Genomic DNA, 18,462 nt, shown 5'->3' on the forward strand with positions numbered 1-18,462 from the left:
TGACTGGGATAGAAAACCAGTCAAGAGTGAGGTGATTGGCTGGTGGATGGATGCTCTGACACTTACATGGGACAGAGGTGAGAGAAGGCTACATTTGTACCAGCTTCTTCTTGTGCTGATTGGTTGATTACCTGAACGTGCTCCTCCCGAACTTTGTTGCATGAAACTTAGTAGACAACCAAAACTGCAGTATGTGCTAAGAAAAAACAGCGTTATTGTTTATTGGTGTAGATGCTAATGTAGTTATTGTTATGGTTATCTTTATAGTTGTCGTTCTTGGTGTGAACTGGCCTTTACCGTTGATATGTTTCATTTATGTCGGTGAGTCAGTTCAAATTGTCTGATTCAAATATTTGTTTGCATCCTCACTCAGAAAAGTTAATTATATGTCCTGATCGGTAGTCAGTAGGTTAGGTCGATCTCACGAACCCATCGCAATTTGATGACTTAAAAACCGTAAAAAGTTTACAGATGAGGCTTTTGCACCACATTCTGCTTTTTAATTTTGAAAAACATTACTAAACCATAGTAAATCGCACAGCTTTATTTAGAGCAGGTTGTATCGATTCAAACAAGCCCACGCATAATATAACATGATGCGTAGATCTTGAGAAAATTCTCACAGTATTACATTACATGCCGCTTGGCTAAAGCTATAGGACTTCCGGGATCCGATCGTGACGCAATTATTACACAGTGACATCCAACGTCATTTGGAAATGCAGCCAATGAAAACTGGATCTTAGGTATGTTGAAAACTGGAGGTGTGTATATTGGGTGGGGACAATTGCCCTCATTTATCATTCTTGCGTAGAAACGGGCCTATATGTTGGCGTAAGATTATGCTTACACTCCTCTCACCGCCTGATTTATGAAGCTGTGCGTACCTTTGAAATCCAGGTGTACGCAATACCTGCCCATGATAAATGCCGCGGCTGAAAACGATCGTCATTAGAATAACACGCCCCTATATATTCAAGTCTCCGCTTCCCCCACGCCCTCATTTTACGCCATGAACACACGGAAGACGGCAAAGAAGTTAAACTTCTCCGACGTGGAGATCGAGGCCGTTTCTCAATACCAAGTACGCAAACTTCGGACTTGCGTCCTTGGTAGTTCAGACTTGCGAAGTTCGACTCAGGAGAACGAACTCCCGAGGACGAGAGGACGCAAGTCCGGTTATTCTGCAAATGCAACAGCGGCGTTCTTGATCGCGTCACTCAGCACGCTCTGGCTACTCTTATCTCTTTATGTATATTTTAGGCAACAATAAAACGAAATATGGTATAATACAACTCTGCCTCTTTTCATCAACAATAAAACAAAATATGTAATAAAACACCACTCTGCCTCTTTGCATTTAAAAAAAATCTTAAACATATTAATGGCCACACAAATGTGGTTCAGGCAACGTATATATTTATAACAACACGAAATATAAAACACAACCCTGCTTCTTTTTGTTTTCATTTTAAAAATATTAAACATTTATCATTAAAACTGACATCTAACTAACAGAGACAGGGTTGTGTCATTTTATTTGATTATACATGTAGGCTACATTGAAGAGAATGTATAGTAAAATATATATAAAAAATATTCTTTATATTTTAGAATATATAAATTTACACAACCCTGTCTCTTTTTGTTAAATGTCAGAGGAGCCAGAGTCAGACTGGGGGTGTCAGGGTTATATCATCCAGATCACCATCTCCGCCCACTCGTTCCCTTTCACCCAACCAGACTTTTCCCCGTTCATTATCCCCTGAGTACTAATCACCGTCACCTGTGTCCCATCAACCATATGGACTATAAAACACTCACCTTCACTGCAGTCACTTGTCTGGTCTCGTCTTTCCATGGCTCACAGACTTCCCGATCACTTACCTTCTACTTACCGTCGCTTCACTCATCTTGGATCAACCCATCCGTACCAGCCATCGCCACGCCACCTGCAAGAGAGGGAAAGAAAGAGAGAGACTTAAAACCACAGCTAAGCTTCATTGAACTTTCTATGTTACTTCTTCTCCCCTGTTATCTCCGACCGCAATCCTTCTGCAAAATAAACACTGATAACTTACCATCTTGTCTGATTCCTCTGTGATCCGTGACAGAAGACCAGACCACAGAAAGGAGTAATTATGCAGAATCAGTCGGATTTAGAAGAGGATTCCTCAGCGGCTAATCCTCCGGTCGCCGCGGCACTCTTTCCACCACCTCCACTTCCGCAACCTCCCGCTGCTTCGTTCACTGCCTCTGCGAGTCCCATGGCCCGGCCAGCGCCCTACTCTGGTGAGGCGGAAAACTGCAGTGGGTTTCTTCTCCAGGTATCCTTGTATATCTCCATGAATGAGCATCAGTTCCGTAGTGATACCGCCCAGGTGGCTTTCATTATCTCACTGTTATCTGGTCAAGCACTTCGATGGGCACAGTCATTGTGGGATTCAGATGCCCCGGTGGTCAAATCCTTCTCAAGTTTTAAACAGCACTTTAAAGAGGTTTTTGGGCAAACAATATCAGAACTGTCCATTCACGACCAACTCTATTACCTCCGTCAAGGAAATTCTTCAGTGAGTTCGTATACGCTTCAGTTCCGCACACTAGCCGCAGCTAGCGGCTGGAATGAAACCGCCCTGATCACCGCCTTTCGTCATGGTTTGAATTCCAACGTCCGCCAGCTGTTGGTGGTGTATGAGGACAGCATGGGGTTAGAGAATCTGATCCAGCAGACAATCCGTACAGCCCAGCGTCTCACCGCTTGTGATAGGTTTGTACCCACTGTAAGTTCTCCGCCTCCGGCGCCTTCAGTCACTCCTCCAGCACCAGTTCCAATGGAAGTAGACTCCACCCACCTTTCTACAGCTGAACGCCAGCGCAGATTTCAACATTCCCTCTGTCTATACTGTGCTTCCGACAAGCATCTCCTCAGTTCTTGCCCTGTACGACCTCCGCGACAGGCGGTAAGTGCCATTCAACTCTCCCCGAAGATTGAGCCTCTCACACGTACCAGAGTACATGTATTAACCTCCAGTGTTTGTCTCCCAGCGCAAGCCCTCATTGACTCCGGGTCTGCGGGGAACTTCATATCCACCCAGTTTCTCCAAAAGTTGAATATTCGGCGACGCCGTCTGTGCCGAGATCTTCCCGTCCAAACCATACAAGGCAAGCCATTAGGTCGTGGTCGAATTCGCCATTATACACCCACTCTAACTCTTCGTATCGGCTGTTTACACTCTGAGGAAATTTCTCTTATGGTGCTGGAGGAGTCCACCGCGGATATCATCCTGGGACGTCCCTGGTTAGTACAACATCAGCCGGTACTCCACTGGGGAACTGGAGAGGTACTCCGTTGGGGTGAAGATTGCCATAGATCCTGCCTCAGTTCCATCCAGAAGGTTCATTCTTCGTCCCGTTCCAAGTCACCCGCGGGGGAAACTAGAGTTCCTGTCTGTTCTACTTCGGTGGAAAGCCCTGAAGTCCAAGTTCAAGGCGAAATCCCAGTGGAGTACCAGGCGTTCCAGGACGTATTCAGTAAGGAACTGGCAACCAAACTACCTCCACACCGGCCATGGGACTGCGCCATCGACTTGCTACCCGGAGCCACCCTTCGCAAAGGTCGTATATATCCTCTGTCCATCCCGGAACAGAAGGCCATGGAGGAGTATGTGAAGGAAGCTTTACATCAGCAGTTTATTCGACCATCTACCTCCCCTGCCGCTTCGAGCTTCTTCTTTGTGGCCAAAAAGGACGGAGGCTTGCGGCCCTGTATCGATTACCGTCATCTTAACTCTCAGACTGTCAAATTCAGCTATCCCCTTCCTCTGGTACCTGCCGCCCTGGAACAGCTGCGTGGTGCACACATTTTCTCCAAACTGGACCTTAGAAGTGCTTATAATCTGATCCGAATCCGGCATGGAGATGAGTGGAAAACTGCCTTTGTGACCCCCTCGGGCCACTACTAGTATCAGGTCATGCCTTTCGGACTGTCCAACGCTCCTGCCGTCTTCCAAGGTCATATGAATGAAGTCCTTCGAGAGTTCCTCAACCGTTTTGTAATCGTCTACATTGATGATATACTCATATACTCTTCTTCTATGTCTGAGCACCATCAACATGTCATCCAGGTCCTCGAGAAGCTGAGAGCACACAGGTTATATCTGAAGCTGGAGAAGTGCGAATTTCAAACCTCTACCGTTCACTTCCTGGGTTATGTCATCAACCAACAGGGCATCCAAATGGACCAGAGGAAGGTGGAAACTATCCAGAACTGGCCACAACCCTCCTCCGTAAAGGAACTGCAACGATTCCTGGGGTTCGCGAACTTCTATAGACGATTCATCCGGAACTACAGTCATATCAGTGCTCCCCTCACTTCTTCCCTCAAGGGACGGCCCAAGTCTCTGTCCCTATCTCCCTCCGCAGTACAGGCCTTCCAGCGTTTAAAGGAAACTTTCATCACTGCTCCCATCCTCATTCATCCAAACCCGGACCTTCCGTTTGTGGTAGAGGTAGATGCCTCATCTACTGGAGTAGGAGCAGTTCTCTCTCAGCGGCAGGGTGAGCCACCCAAACTCCTTCCATGCGCCTTCTTCTCCAAGAAATTAGCCCCGGCGGAGCGAAACTATGACGTCGGTAACCGAGAGCTGCTGGCCATCAAACTGGCCCTTGAGGAGTGGAGGCACTGGCTGGAGGGAGCTAAACATCAATTCACAGTAATCACCGATCATCGCAACTTGGAGTACTTAAGGGAGGCTAAAAGACTGAACCCTAGACAAGCCCGCTGGGCTCTATTCTTCACACGCTTCAACTTTGTGGTGTCATATCGTCCCGGGAGTAAGAATTGCAAGGCTGATGCACTTTCACGACTCCATCACACCTCTGTTGAAGATCTTCATCCCGAACCTATCCTCCCTCCAGCCGTAATCCTCAGTCCAATCGTCTGGGAGGTTGACCAACAGATCGCCCAGGAACTGACACGTCAACCCGCTCCGCCGGGAGGTCCAGAAGGGCGTATTTTCGTACCTCCACATCTATGTACTCCCCTTCTGGACTCCGCTCACTCCCTTCCGGGCTCTGGACATCCGGGTAGCAATCGTACCCTCTCGCTCCTCAGTCAACGGTACTGGTGGCCGTCCATCTCCAGAGATGTCTCCAGGTTCATCCGCGGTTGTTCAGTCTGTGCCATCACCAACACCCCGAGGAGAGTCCCAGAAGGCAAGCTCGTGCCGTTACCTCTTCCCAGGCGACCATGGTCACACATTGGTGTCGATTTCATGACTGATCTACCCAATTCAGAAGGCTTTACCTGCGTATTCGTTGTTGTGGACAGGTTCTCTAAAGGTTGTAAGCTGATTCCCTTACCTGGTCTTCCCACTGCGTTACAAGCAGCTGAAGCTCTATTCCACAACGTCTTTAGGAACTTCGGCCTCCCAGAGGATATCGTCTCGGATCGGGGACCTCAGTTCATCTCAAGAGTATGGCAAGCCTTCTTCAAACTCCTCGGGGTCACCATCAGCCTTTCCTCAGGCTACCATCCGCAGACTAACGGCCAGACTGAGCGGAAGATTCAGGAGATTGGACGTTACCTGCGGACGTACTGCCATCAGTACCAGGACAGCTGGAACCGTTACCTCCCATGGGCTGAGTATGCCCAAAACTCTCTGCGGCAGAACACCACCGGGCTCACCCCCTTCCAGTGTATCCTTGGTTACCAGCCTCCACTCTTTCCTTGGTCGGGTGAGCCCTCGGAGGTTCCAGCTGTCGACTTCTGGTTCCATCAGAGCGAGGGGGTATGGGACTCAGCTCATGTGCATCTACAGCAGGCAGTACGGAGACACAAGGAACAAGCGGACCGTCACCGACTCGACACCCCTCAGTATCAGCCAGGTCAAAAGGTGTGGTTGTCGACTCGAGACATCCGTCTCCGTCTACCTTGCCGTAAGCTGAGTCCTCGATTCATCGGACCATTCACCATCCAGAGGCAGTTGAACGAAGTGACCTACAGGCTCAATCTTCCCCCTCATTTCAGGATTGCTCCTTCATTCCATGTTTCCTTACTTAAACCCTTCACTGACCCTGTCACCCCTGTTCCCTCAGATAACCTTCCCACTGACGTACCTCCTCCCGTTCCCGTTGAAGAGGAGCCCATTTATCGAGTCCGCTCTATCATGGATTCTCGGCGGCGAGGTCCTCGGCTGGAGTACCTGGTGGACTGGGAGGACTACGGACCAGAGGAACGTTCCTGGGTCCTGCGAGATGACATCTTGGATCCAACGCTACTCACCCAGTTCCACAGTGATCATCCGGATCGTCCGGCTCCCAGGGGTCGTGGTCGACCTCGCCGCCGGCAGCGCCCGTCTCAGGCGTCAAGAGCCGCCTCGGGAGGGGGGGGGTACTGTCAGGGTTATATCATCCAGATCACCATCTCCGCCCACTCGTTCCCTTTCACCCAACCAGACTTTTCCCCGTTCATTATCCCCTGAGTACTAATCACCGTCACCTGTGTCCCATCAACCATATGGACTATAAAACACTCACCTTCACTGCAGTCACTTGTCTGGTCTCGTCATTCCATGGCTCACAGACTTCCCGATCACTTACCTTCTACTTACCGTCGCTTCACTCATCTTGGATCAACCCATCCGTACCAGCCATCGCCACGCCACCTGCAAGAGAGGGAAAGAAAGAGAGAGACTTAAAACCACAGCTAAGCTTCATTGAACTTTCTATGTTACTTCTTCTCACCTGTTATCTCCGACCGCAATCCTTCTGCAAAATAAACACTGATAACTTACCATCTTGTCTGATTCCTCTGTGATCCGTGACAGGGGGAGGCCCCCCGGATCCAAGCCTCCAGCTGACACCGAACGAGGAGAATATTATTATGATTTTTATTATTATTGTTATTTAGAAGAAGAATGTCGTTATTATTATTATTTGTATTATTATTATTATTTAAAAGAAGAATGTCATTTTGAAACGTCAGGTAAAGCGCACAGACTCGCAACTGAAGGAATACATAGGCCTATGCCTTCAAATCAAATGCTTTGGTAAAGTCACACAAATTAAACATTGAAGTCCATGTTGCACAAAAATAAACACTGAAGTTTATAATTACTATGTTGTTGTTTTTTTTCACAGTGGGTCATAATATGTCATATCTTTTAGTTTGTCAGTGCGTTTTGTGGTGTTAGGAATTGTTTTTCTGCGCATTTCCGCACTAACTCAAAACGTGCGTACATGTACACCACCTCCTGAGCTGGCGTAGGATTTGAGCGTGCCGTACGCCAAAGTCCATATTGATAAATCTCAAAGTCACCGTGGTTTTGGGTGTACGCTAGGTGTACGCTGGAAATTTGGTGTACGCACTTTTGATAAATGAGGGCCAATGTGTTGAGACCAATCTCAACTCAAAGTAAAACATTGTTTTACACTGACCTCGTTTGGACTGGATTGATCGTTCAGATTGACAGGTATACTTCTGTTGGAAGATCATCACTCATCAACCAGGATCTTAGTACTTGTGACTCATTCTAAATATGTTTATGATTTGTGGCGTAACATGTAGGTAGTTCTTATGTTCATTAACTCTCTGATCACTTGTTTGGAGAGGTTTTTGGACTTTTGATAAAAAGTCTACCATGGTTCAAAATGCCATAACTTTTGATTGCTTTGAGATATCAACAACATTTATCTCAGTTGCAGATGCAGTTGGCATGCTTGTGAACAAGTCAAAACTTGATTTTATGACCTGTCATATATACTTTCTAATAGTCATCATGTAAATCATGAACAATAACAATATAAATCAATAAATTGCATCACTCTTTCAGGGGTTTTCCCAGCAGTGGTGTAACATAACCTCCAAACAGGATCAAAATCAATTTTCTTTAAAATTGTATTTTATTGTATTCTTGTATTCTATCAATTAAGAAAATGTACTTGATACCTTTGCTTGTTTTTTTGTATAATAATATGTATAAAATTACTAAATGTACTAAAAAATACCATTATTTTTAAGTATGCCACTTGAAATCACGTATAAGCATTCAAAATGCCTTCAGGGTTAACATTGACAGTCAACAGATAGCTTACATAACATTTATATTAAGCTTGAATGATCTGGATAAGGATCAGTAATGGCCGATCATGATAAAAAAAAATTGGTTGTCGGAATCGGCTGAAAAAATCCTGATCGGTATTGTGGAAAACATTCCTTAATTATTTTTGGCTTCTTTTTTCTTTTCTTATATACACTCACCTAAAGGATTATTAGGAACACCATACTAATACCCAGTTTGACCCCCTTTCGCCTTCAGAACTGCCTTAATTCTACGTGGCATTGATTCAACAAGGTGGTGAAAGCATTCTTTAGAAATGTTGGCCCATATTGATAGGATAGCATCTTGCAGTTGATGGAGATTTGTGGGATGCACATCCAGGGCACGAAGCTCCCGTTCCACCACATCCCAAAGATGCTCTATTGGGTTGAGATCTGTTGACTGTGGTTTGGGGGCCATTTTAGTACAGTGAACTCATTGTCATGTTCAAGAAACCAATTTGAAATGATTGGAGCTTTGTGACATGGTGCATTATCCTGCTGGAAGTAGCCATCAGAGGATGGGTACCCGGTGGTCATAAAGGGATGGACATGGTCAGAAACAATGCTCAGGTAGGCCGTGGCATTTAAACGATGCCCAATTGGCCCTGAGGGGCCTTAAGTGTGTCAAGAAAACATCCCCCACACCATTACACCACCACCACCAGCCTGCACAGTGGTAACAAGGCATGATGGATCCATGTTCTCATTCTGTTTACGCCAAATTCTGACTCTACCATCTGAATGTCTCAACAGAAATCGAGACTCATCAGACCAGGCAACATTATTCCAGTCTTCAACTGTCCAATTTTGGTGAGCTCTTGCAAATTGTAGCCTCTTTTTCCTATTTGTAGTAGAGATGAGTGGTACCCGATGGGGTCTTCTGCTGTTGTAGCCCATCCGCCTCAAGGTTGTGCGTGTTGTGGCTTCACAAATGCTTTGCTGCATACCTTGGTTGTAACAAGTGGTTATTTCAGTCAAAGTTGCTCTTCTATCAGCTTGAATCAGTCGGCCCATTCTCCTCTGACCTCTAGCATCAACAAGGCATTTTCGCCCACAGGACTGCCACATACTGGATGTTTTTCCCTTTTCACACCATTCTTTGTAAACCCTAGAAATGGTTGTGCGTGAAAATCCCAGTAACTGAGCAAATTGTGAAATACTCAGACCGGCCCGTCCGGCACCAACAACCATGCCACGCTCAAAATTGCTTAAATCACCTTTCTTTCCCATTCTGACATTCAGTTTTGAGTTCAGGAGATTGTCTTGACCAGGACTACACCCCTAAATGCATTGAAGCAACTGCCATGTGATTGGTTGATTAGATAATTGCATTAATGAGAAACTGAACAGGTGTTCCTAATAATCCTTTAGGTGAGTGTGTGTGTGTGTGTATATATATATATATATATATATATATATAAGATCAAATAAATAAAGCCTTAGTGAGCAGAAGAGACTTCTTTTAAAACATAAAAAAATCGTACAGTTCTAAGATTACATTCATACACAGCGGTGGCCAAAATGATAAGAAGGGTACGATTTTTTTAGTGCTGTTCTTTTGAACTTTCTATTCATCAAATAATCTTGAAAAAAATTGTACACAACTGTTTTCAACATTTGATAATAATTTTTTCTTGAGCAGTAATTATGTAATTAGTAATTTCTTGACTGGAGTAATTATGCTGAAAATTCAGCTTTACCAACACAGGAATAAATTACATTTGAAAATATATTCAAATGGAAAACAGTTATTTTAAATAGTAAAAATATTTCACAATATTACTGTTTTTGCTGTATTTTGGATCAAATAAAGGAAGCCTTAGTGAGTAGAAGAGACAACTTCTAATAAGTTCTAATAATTTTGTCTACCACTGTGTATGTGTGTATGTGTGTATGTGTGTATGTGTGTGTGTGTGTGTGTGTGTGTGTGTGTGTGTATATATATATATATATATTTATTATTATTAGTATTATTATTATGATTAATACATGTATATGTATTAAACTAAAATCTACTCTGGTACAAAAACACCCTTTAAGCCACTTCAGTAGAATATATTATGGTATTAGATATGTTAGAAATTAGATATTTTCAAAGGGGCGAAAATAGGTTAATTCATGTTATACACTATACTGTACAGTGACAGTAAATAAATTTATATTGTTAAGAAAGATTTCTATTTCAAATAAATGCTTTCCATTTGAAATTTCTAAACCAGTTATTTTAAATTGTAATAATATTTTACAATATTTGAGTTTTTACTATACTTTTTTTATCAAATAAATGCAACTTGGTGAGCATAATTGACTTTAAAAAAAAAAAGTAGACTCCCAATTTTTGAACGGTAGTGTGAATAATATTTTTTCAATCTAATACGCTTCTCCAGTTCTTGAGCAAATAAATAAAAAGGTTGGTTGACCTAGGGCGATTATGAAAATAGGCCTATGATAATTGAAATAATCATCTTGGGGGGCCCCTCTATTTCATCCAAGGGGATGAAATCTTGTAACGTGACTCGTGATGAGGACAAAGGAAAAAGATTTTCCTTAAAGCGCGAAATAACTCCCTTTTTCCTCAGGCAGCTCTCTGTGTGTGCTCTGTGTGGAACACGGACAAGCAAAGTGAACTTTGGGCTTCGGGTTCCTGCCTAAACGGTCAAATACACACAAAATATGTCAAAATGCAAGGTTTGGCAAGTATTCACGTAAACCTAGTCGGTTATGTCACAAGTAAACGTGAACAGTTGGGAGAAAATAGAATGCGTATCAGTTAGGGCTGCACAATTAATCGGTATGAAAACACTCGCGATTTGGCAAAGGTTTCGATTATTTTATGCGCAGTTTGTCAGTGCAGTGCAGCTGATCGGTAGTAAATGCTGCTCCATCTGAAAGCCAGTCTCAGGCATACTCTCCAAATATGCCCCGCCGCAGAAGTAGATAACGTACATCATTCCAGGAAATCCCTATCGGGCATCATCGCTGTAGCTGAATAAACAGAAGATTGTAATGCTTTGATTGATTAAACATGACTTATAAACACACGACTGCCTTATTCTGTGTAAAAAGCCACATCATCTCACAGAAGGAAACTCAACTGTCGTTATGAAGTGAGTTTGGGAGTAAAAGCATGCTATTAAATGTTGTATTTTGTTGGACAAGAGGTTCATAAATGCTTCTCATGATTGGAAAGATGTTTGACGCGTATTGCTTTTTCAAATGCACGATATAAGTGACTCAAACTCAGTGCTTTTAGAAGGAGCAGCGTTTACTGAGCCGTACATCAATGACAAGCTGCGCATAAAAAATAATCGCAGCCTTTGCGATTTCAAAATCGCGATAAGCCAAATCGGTTTAGGTGCGACTACATGGCAATTGCGATTAATCGTAATACTTTGCCCTAGTATCAGTATATTGGATTTGTGCATTCTGTCTTAAATGACTGCGGACTAAAATGTTACTAACTTAAGAAAATGAGAAAATCACTCGCTGCTCTCGACCAAATTACTTGCTTTTAATAAGAGTCAAAGCTAGTGTAATTCTTACAGTGAAGACTATGCTGTTTTATTTTACATTCGATTTTTACATTTCTCCAGTAGGTTATTAGCTGAATATTTAAAGACTTGCATGAAAAAAAATTAAAGAACTGTTTGTTTCATTTTTATAATTTTTCTATTGTATCTGTCCTATTGTTTGTACTTTACTTTTTTGTTTTTATTGTATTACTGACTGATAACTTATTTTCAGTATTTTTTGAGGACATTTTTACTTACATTAGTTAGCCTAGTAGTCTGCTGTGAAATTGAAAATTTGAAATCGGTAAAATAAATTTCTTGCATATGGTTTTGTTCATATGGCCCACTCATCCTGTTAAATAATCGTGATTACAATGTTGACCAAAATAATTATGATTTATAATTTTTGCCATAATTGAGCAGCCCTAGGTTGACTTACAACTTTCATACAGTAACAGAATCCTTGCCGCTCACTGACCACTAACCATGTCGCCACAGCTGTTAAACTGCAGGTCAATAGTTCTAACTTACTCGCCCTTTAGTCAAACATACACAGACTCTCTCTCTCTTTCTCTGTCCTACTCCCATTTTCAGTCTCTATCCTTCAGTGTGCTGTCTCAGAGCCAGTTATTCATCCACAGAGTGAGTCAGGGTGGGAGGGACCAGGAGGCCAGCCGTACCAGTCACAACGTCATTTCTCTAACACACACACTTATACTCTGTCTCTTTCCTTCCACTACTCCTTCTCTTTTCCTGCCCTCTCTCTCCCTCACTCTCTCTCTCCACTACCGCTGTCCTGGTTTCTTCCTCTATCAGCAGTGAGAGGGCAGACGCCGAAGGAGAAGATAAGAGTTGGGCTGCGAGCACTGATCGGGAATCTCAGAGGAGGCAGGAGTTTGTAAGGTGAGCCGTTCGTTTTGTTTAGACTTTTTCCATAAGTCCTTTTCCTGCCCTTCCTATGCAGACTGCTTTTAATTATTATAAAGTGTGTTAAAGTGGAGATGTCGCCTCTCCAAACAGCTTTTATACTGTGATTCTTAACTTCCGTTTATTGTAAATTCTAAACATGTTCCCTTTTTTCGCCGCATGATTCATTCACAGGATGCCTGTTGCCGCAGCCTGTGTGTGTAACCCCACCCTTATCATTCTCTCTCCCGGCAGCTAACTGTCACTCGAGCTTCACTTTGAGTACTTAAAACTTTCCCTATTGCTCATAAATGGAAGTGTTACTTTGAAGTACACTTGTTTTGGAGTCGTATTCTTTGCTCAAAGAGTGATTTGTGCTCTACTGTCTAGGAAAGGTAAAACAGATTATTCAGTTAATAGGGATTTTCTGCTGTCTTTAGATGTATTTTTCTGCCTGTGGCTTTTGAGCTGATGAGGTCTGGTCACATGACAGGTGGGCTGAGAGCAGGGTGGTTCCCCGTCTCTGCTAGCAACCGTGTCATTTGACGCCTGCCCGCTAATTCTCACAGAGCAGACTTAAAGGGCCGGATTTGGCTTTATGTTTTCCTTATGTTGAGAGATGGACGGAGGGAGGGAGCGGGGGAAGTGTGATAGAGTAGAGGAGGAAGAGGGACTAGACCTCTGTGAAACTAAACGCTAACATATGATGGAATGATTTATTTTTCCATTTAAAGGGCTTTGATGAGGGTGTTGTTTCCATAAATGGTCATTGTGTTAGTATCTTTTTCCGGTCTAATCTTTAGAGACCAATGCTGCATTATGTTCAGGTTTGACTTTCACTCAATGACTAGGTGATTATAATCTGATTTTCTTTTCTTTTATGTATTCAGGTTCAGTACAGAATGACAATCAGTTTGAGAGTTGGTCTATAAGCTGAATAACACTGGTCATTTCTGAAGTGAAACAATTAAGCTTATTTTACGCTAAATTTACTCATTATCGTAATGGAAAAATCTCATTATTGTTACTACTAGGGGTGTGAAGAAGATGCACCCTATTGAGTTCACGTGATTGAGACGATATATTAACACTTTTTAAGAAATCTTCAATGACAAATTATATGACTGAAAGTCACAAAATGCAAAGTAATTCATGTGCATATTGAAATGTTTTAACTAATCTAGGGCTGTCACTAATGATTTTTTGAGTAATCAATCAAATATTCTGACGATTAATCGAGTAAATATAAACATAATCAACTGCAAAAGCCTGCAGAAGGGTGCCAATTGTCTGCTGATTGTTGTTACACTTTACAGCATAACCAAATACTCGTTTAATATTGGCCAAACAATATTTGCTACAAATGCTACAACCACTTTAATTTCTTAAAATATTAGAATTTCTTAGAACATCTAGATATCATGCAAACTAAGAGTGAGGGTTTAAACCTTTATTTTGAAATCTCAATGAACAATGTGCATATTTAGAAACATATTGATGTATTCTTCTGTTCTGGTGTAGGCTTAAAATGATTTATGTTACTAATCTGGTGAGATGGTGAATGTTGCGTTTCCAGATGAACATTATAAGTAGAGATGGAGTTGAATAACCGAGCAGCTAAGACGTGCTCCACCTATGTATGATAAAAGTGCAACACTTAGCTATCAAAACGCATCAGACTTTGTATCATGCATTTCCAAATACACGTTATTGGAAACATGCATAGAGTTTATGTGGAGCTGAGCAGCATTTACTGTGAACAGAGCAGCTCTGAGAAACATGAAACCTGCACGCATAAAATTAAAGTGTCGCACTTCAGCTGCAGCACATATTAAATTAAATCACAGCGTTAGTGATTTCAGTTTTTAAAATAGTTTAATATGCTGATATCGCGAGACAGCTTTACACCTCAACAAGAAATATCGACACATTTTAATATCGCGAGATCTTGTCGCACAAGATTTCGTCACACGCCTAGAGAATAACATTAGAAGAATTTGTTCAGACAATTTTTTTTTGTAAAACATTGTATCCATTTTCCAATTGCTTCATCATGTCTACTGGGTAGTTCTGCATGTTTTTATTCCCGTATTACTAAAAAATCTGTAGAAGAACTTTGCATTTCTGATGATGACACATATTTGCACCCTTTTACAGAATTCTTAAACTCACCGACTTTTTCTTCTGTAAATTAGAGGTTTAGCATCATGGGCACGGACTCATAGTGTTGTCATTCTGAAATGTGCATCCCTTCCAAGAAGTGTAAAGTTTCATCAGGACAGTCAATCCAGAGGCAAATCCAAATACAACCCACTGAGACATAAACACCAATTAGACCTGGTCAAGTCAAAGCTCTTTTGTGTGTCTAGATGTGGCTTCCATGAGTTTCCACTGTTGGAGAATTTAGTTCCTGAGGCATGTGTTCCATCAGCCATGCCAAAACTTCACAATACATCCACACAGCCATTAACAATCCTGAGACGTCTTACAGATGCCTCTCATATCTTGCACAATTAGATTTCCCCCACATTGGCAACCGTGATCAGACACTGCTTGCATTGAGGGTTTTTTTTACCATGTAAACGTAGGGTTCAAACTTACAAGACGACACTGGGCCTATTTACATTTAGTCGCTTCATGCATTTTTATTGAGTGTACATGAGGATGACATCGCTTTCTGTGTTCAAAACTAGTTTGCACCATATTCCGTTTCTCCTTGTTCATTTGATCCTTAAAGGATCTCCCTACAGAACAAGATTGTACAAGTTCATGTGAACTGAATGTTCAACCTCTGTCACACCTGGCTGGATTAAGGCTTGTTCTGAGAAACTCCCGCTAATTCTTGACTATTGTGAAAACTCCAATGAGCTTTTTCCTATGAATTGCAAAGAATATGCAAAGTCTGAAAGGAAGGAATATTTCCGATAACAGTCGGTCAGTTCAAATGCATTTGTGTGTACATTCAAGCTGTGTTTCCTTTTGCTTAAGTCAGTGTTTCACTTATCTTATCTCTGGTCTCCGGACTTCCACTTGCTGGTCAATATGATGGCGTAGTTTGAATTCTTAGATTTTACTCACAAAGCAAAGGAATTTTATCACCTTTTTACAATCACACAGTCTCCTTGAGCGATAGCTACCAGAAAGCGGTTGAACCTGAAGGCCGTAGTGTGTTTCCTATAAACGTCTCTGTGTGCTGACGTAAAATGGTCCATGATTCTGATTAGTCCTTCAGTCTGTGAATGTGCTTGCTAGCCCATAGTGGCTCTCCCTCTATCACTAGCATCTCAAATGACATCTGTGTGCCCCAATCCAGGGATCTACAGAGAGAATATGTGAGAGAACCAGTCTGGGTTTGTCAGTTTTCACTCTGAACTTGCTATTTAAGAGAAGTTTCCATCGTAGAGCAGATGTTGGGTGGCGGGGAAGGCAGAGCTGTTTGTTCATGTGAGTGGAGCCCTTGGAAGGTAAAGACAGCATTTATTGACCCTTTATACATTGTTCCCTCTCGTTGCTATAACTGCCCTTTAGATGAAGTCATTATTTTGACCAATGAGAGCCAGTCAGTCTGTGTGTGTATGTTATCAGAAGGACAGTGGAGTCGTTGGGTCATATATTTCCCAGCTGATACGGGCACATCATTGTATCAAGGCTGTAAATGAGTAATTTACTGCTAATCTTATCTAAATATATGGTTATAAAAAATATATCCTCATATGCCTGACTACTGAATGGGTCAGTGGATTACATTTGGCTGTAGTTTTGAGTGACACTTTTTTTTGTATACACATATATCTATATAATTAATATATAATTCATTTTAAAATATTTATATGTAAAATCTGTTATCTTTGTGTATATATAAACACACCTAAACTTAACTTTTTGCCACATCTGCCAATGGCTGGTGATTTAAGAAAATTTACCGGCCATAAATATTTTTTATCATGCTAAACTGTTTTTGCAAAATTCACAATTCTCTAATCCAAATTTTGTTCACCATTATTAAAGACATACGAACAGTCAGTAATTGCACAAACAAATACAACAGAAAAAAGAAACAAAGTGCTTTTCAGGTACATTTTCAGGTAGCTCTACAGTAGTTTTCAGATACAGAAATGAAATAAATTAATCAAATGTAAAATAGCACTGCATAGTCTTAACTGTATAAGTTAAACACAGATGAATCGTGAATAAAGAAGTTATTCAGACAAGAGCAGTGAGTGATTTTTGTCTTTTGTTTTTGGTTGTTTGATTAACATTAATGACACAGAAAGCAGCGGGACTATTAGAACCTGCATGGATCCAATTTACAGATACTGTACACATGCGTTTTTTTCCTCAACTCTTTATGTTCACTCAAGACAACCAACTGTGTTTAATAGGATACTTTAAGTGAATTTGTCCTTTCAAGCGCAAAGAAGATGTGAAAGAGAGCACTGAATATTCCAGGCTGCGCCTATATGTGTGTGTGTGTATATATATATATGTATATATGTATAGTATTAATATCTCATAATGAGATGCCCATTCAATGCAGCAGAGCCAAGGTGAATTTTTACACCTGCATTTGTTAAAGCTGCAGTCTGTAACTTTTTACGCTTTAGCGGTTAATATGCATACGTCTTGCGGAAGAACATTGTAGCCGTAGCTACTTCTCTCTGATTGTCTATGACGAGTCACGCAGGTACTGGGTAGCGGGAGTTTGCTGTAGTGTTTTTTGTACCGTCTTTGTACAGTCCTTCCTCCCAGCTTTCTTTAGGAAGTTCTTTGTTTTATTGAAAAGAAAGACTTCAAACTAACGTGTGAGACACACCTGAATTCTTCCCATGTTTACCCAGAGTTCAGTTGGGATGAAGATCTGTGATAAGATCAGACTCCGCTTTCCTCTCTCTGTGTAGTCAGCTGTATGAATCCATTAATGTTTATTGTGTCAAAGCGCAAGCATTGACACATTTATGGTGGAGGTGACCGAGCGTTTCATGAAGGTTAAAATGAGGAAAGCATTACCTCACTTGTGCCGTTCCACTCCCTCCGGTGGCCACACCTCCCAACATCAGACCATATCAGCCACGAGAAAAAAGAAATGCATGGAGAGAAAGAGACAGATGGAAAGTGACAATGAATCGGAGAAATCAAATCAGGAATAAAATGAAATAAAATGTTTCGCTTTCCAACCGTTTTAAGTGATTATTTCAAATACAATACTTGTCTTTTTTTTTACGAACTCTAGTAGAGGTGGAGTAAGTGTTTCTGTAATTCACATTTGCAACTTAGAGACAAATTCAATGCAGCATCTGGCTAGACACGAGATGAAAATCACATGTTTCCAGTGTGTGGTTCAAGGTCTTTCATTTTTACTGGCTCAGCTGTTGAGGTCACCTGACAGTGAATTCATTCCATCCCTCACAAACATTAACTGCATTTTTTGTTTGGCATTTAACTCAATAAGGCTGACTGGTAGAAAACCCTGTGTGGAGATCAAGTACTGACTGAGGAATCGCTCTATTTGCACTCATGCCACGTGACATTATACTCTGAACTGACAACATCTCTGTTTGCCCTCACAGGTGCTTTTGTGTAGTCAAACGTGAAGCTGACGTCAGTGAAAATGCTGGAGATGGTGAAAGACAGAGTACTGGAGGTCTATGACAGCCTCTTAGCAGGAACAGGTAAAAATGCATGTTCATGAAATGATTACATAGATACATTAAGTAGTCCTGAAATTATCTGAATTAGTTTTCTTCAGACTAATGGTGAACCGATGTGACTTTCTTTCTTTTTTTTTCAATGGACTATGGTCTTGTATTATCTAGTTTACCAGGGATGCATACTTAAATTAGTTTTGTAATCTTACTGTTATTCTATAAAATAAAATGATGCTTAATTTTTAAAAGTCCCCCCGTAGTCAATCCCTTATCCCTTAAAACTCATCTGTGATCACCA

At 41.7% G+C, this 18,462-nt stretch overlaps 1 protein-coding gene across 7 annotated transcripts in view; it reads left to right on the forward strand.

The window, feature by feature from the left end:
• The window catches only part of elovl1b (ELOVL fatty acid elongase 1b), a 38,626-nt gene that overhangs the window by 15,740 nt on the left and 4,424 nt on the right, over positions 1-18,462 (forward strand). For 3 of the 7 annotated variants that reach the window (XM_077202936.1, XM_077202935.1, XM_077202933.1), the window contains one exon: positions 18,087-18,188. In XM_077202936.1, coding sequence (XP_077059051.1) covers positions 18,128-18,188 — 61 coding nt within the window. In that variant the 5' untranslated portion in view covers positions 18,087-18,127. Of the gene's footprint in view, positions 1-12,429; positions 12,517-12,785; positions 12,915-15,741; positions 15,984-18,086; positions 18,189-18,462 lie in introns of those variants that run through there. The other 4 variants (XM_077202932.1, XM_077202931.1, XM_077202934.1 and 1 more) reach the window with 3 other exon arrangements.

The sequence above is a fragment of the Siphateles boraxobius genome, unplaced genomic scaffold, assembly GCF_051911475.1.
Source record: "Siphateles boraxobius isolate OS27281-9 unplaced genomic scaffold, OSU_SipBor_1 5, whole genome shotgun sequence".
NCBI lineage: Eukaryota > Metazoa > Chordata > Actinopteri > Cypriniformes > Leuciscidae > Siphateles > Siphateles boraxobius.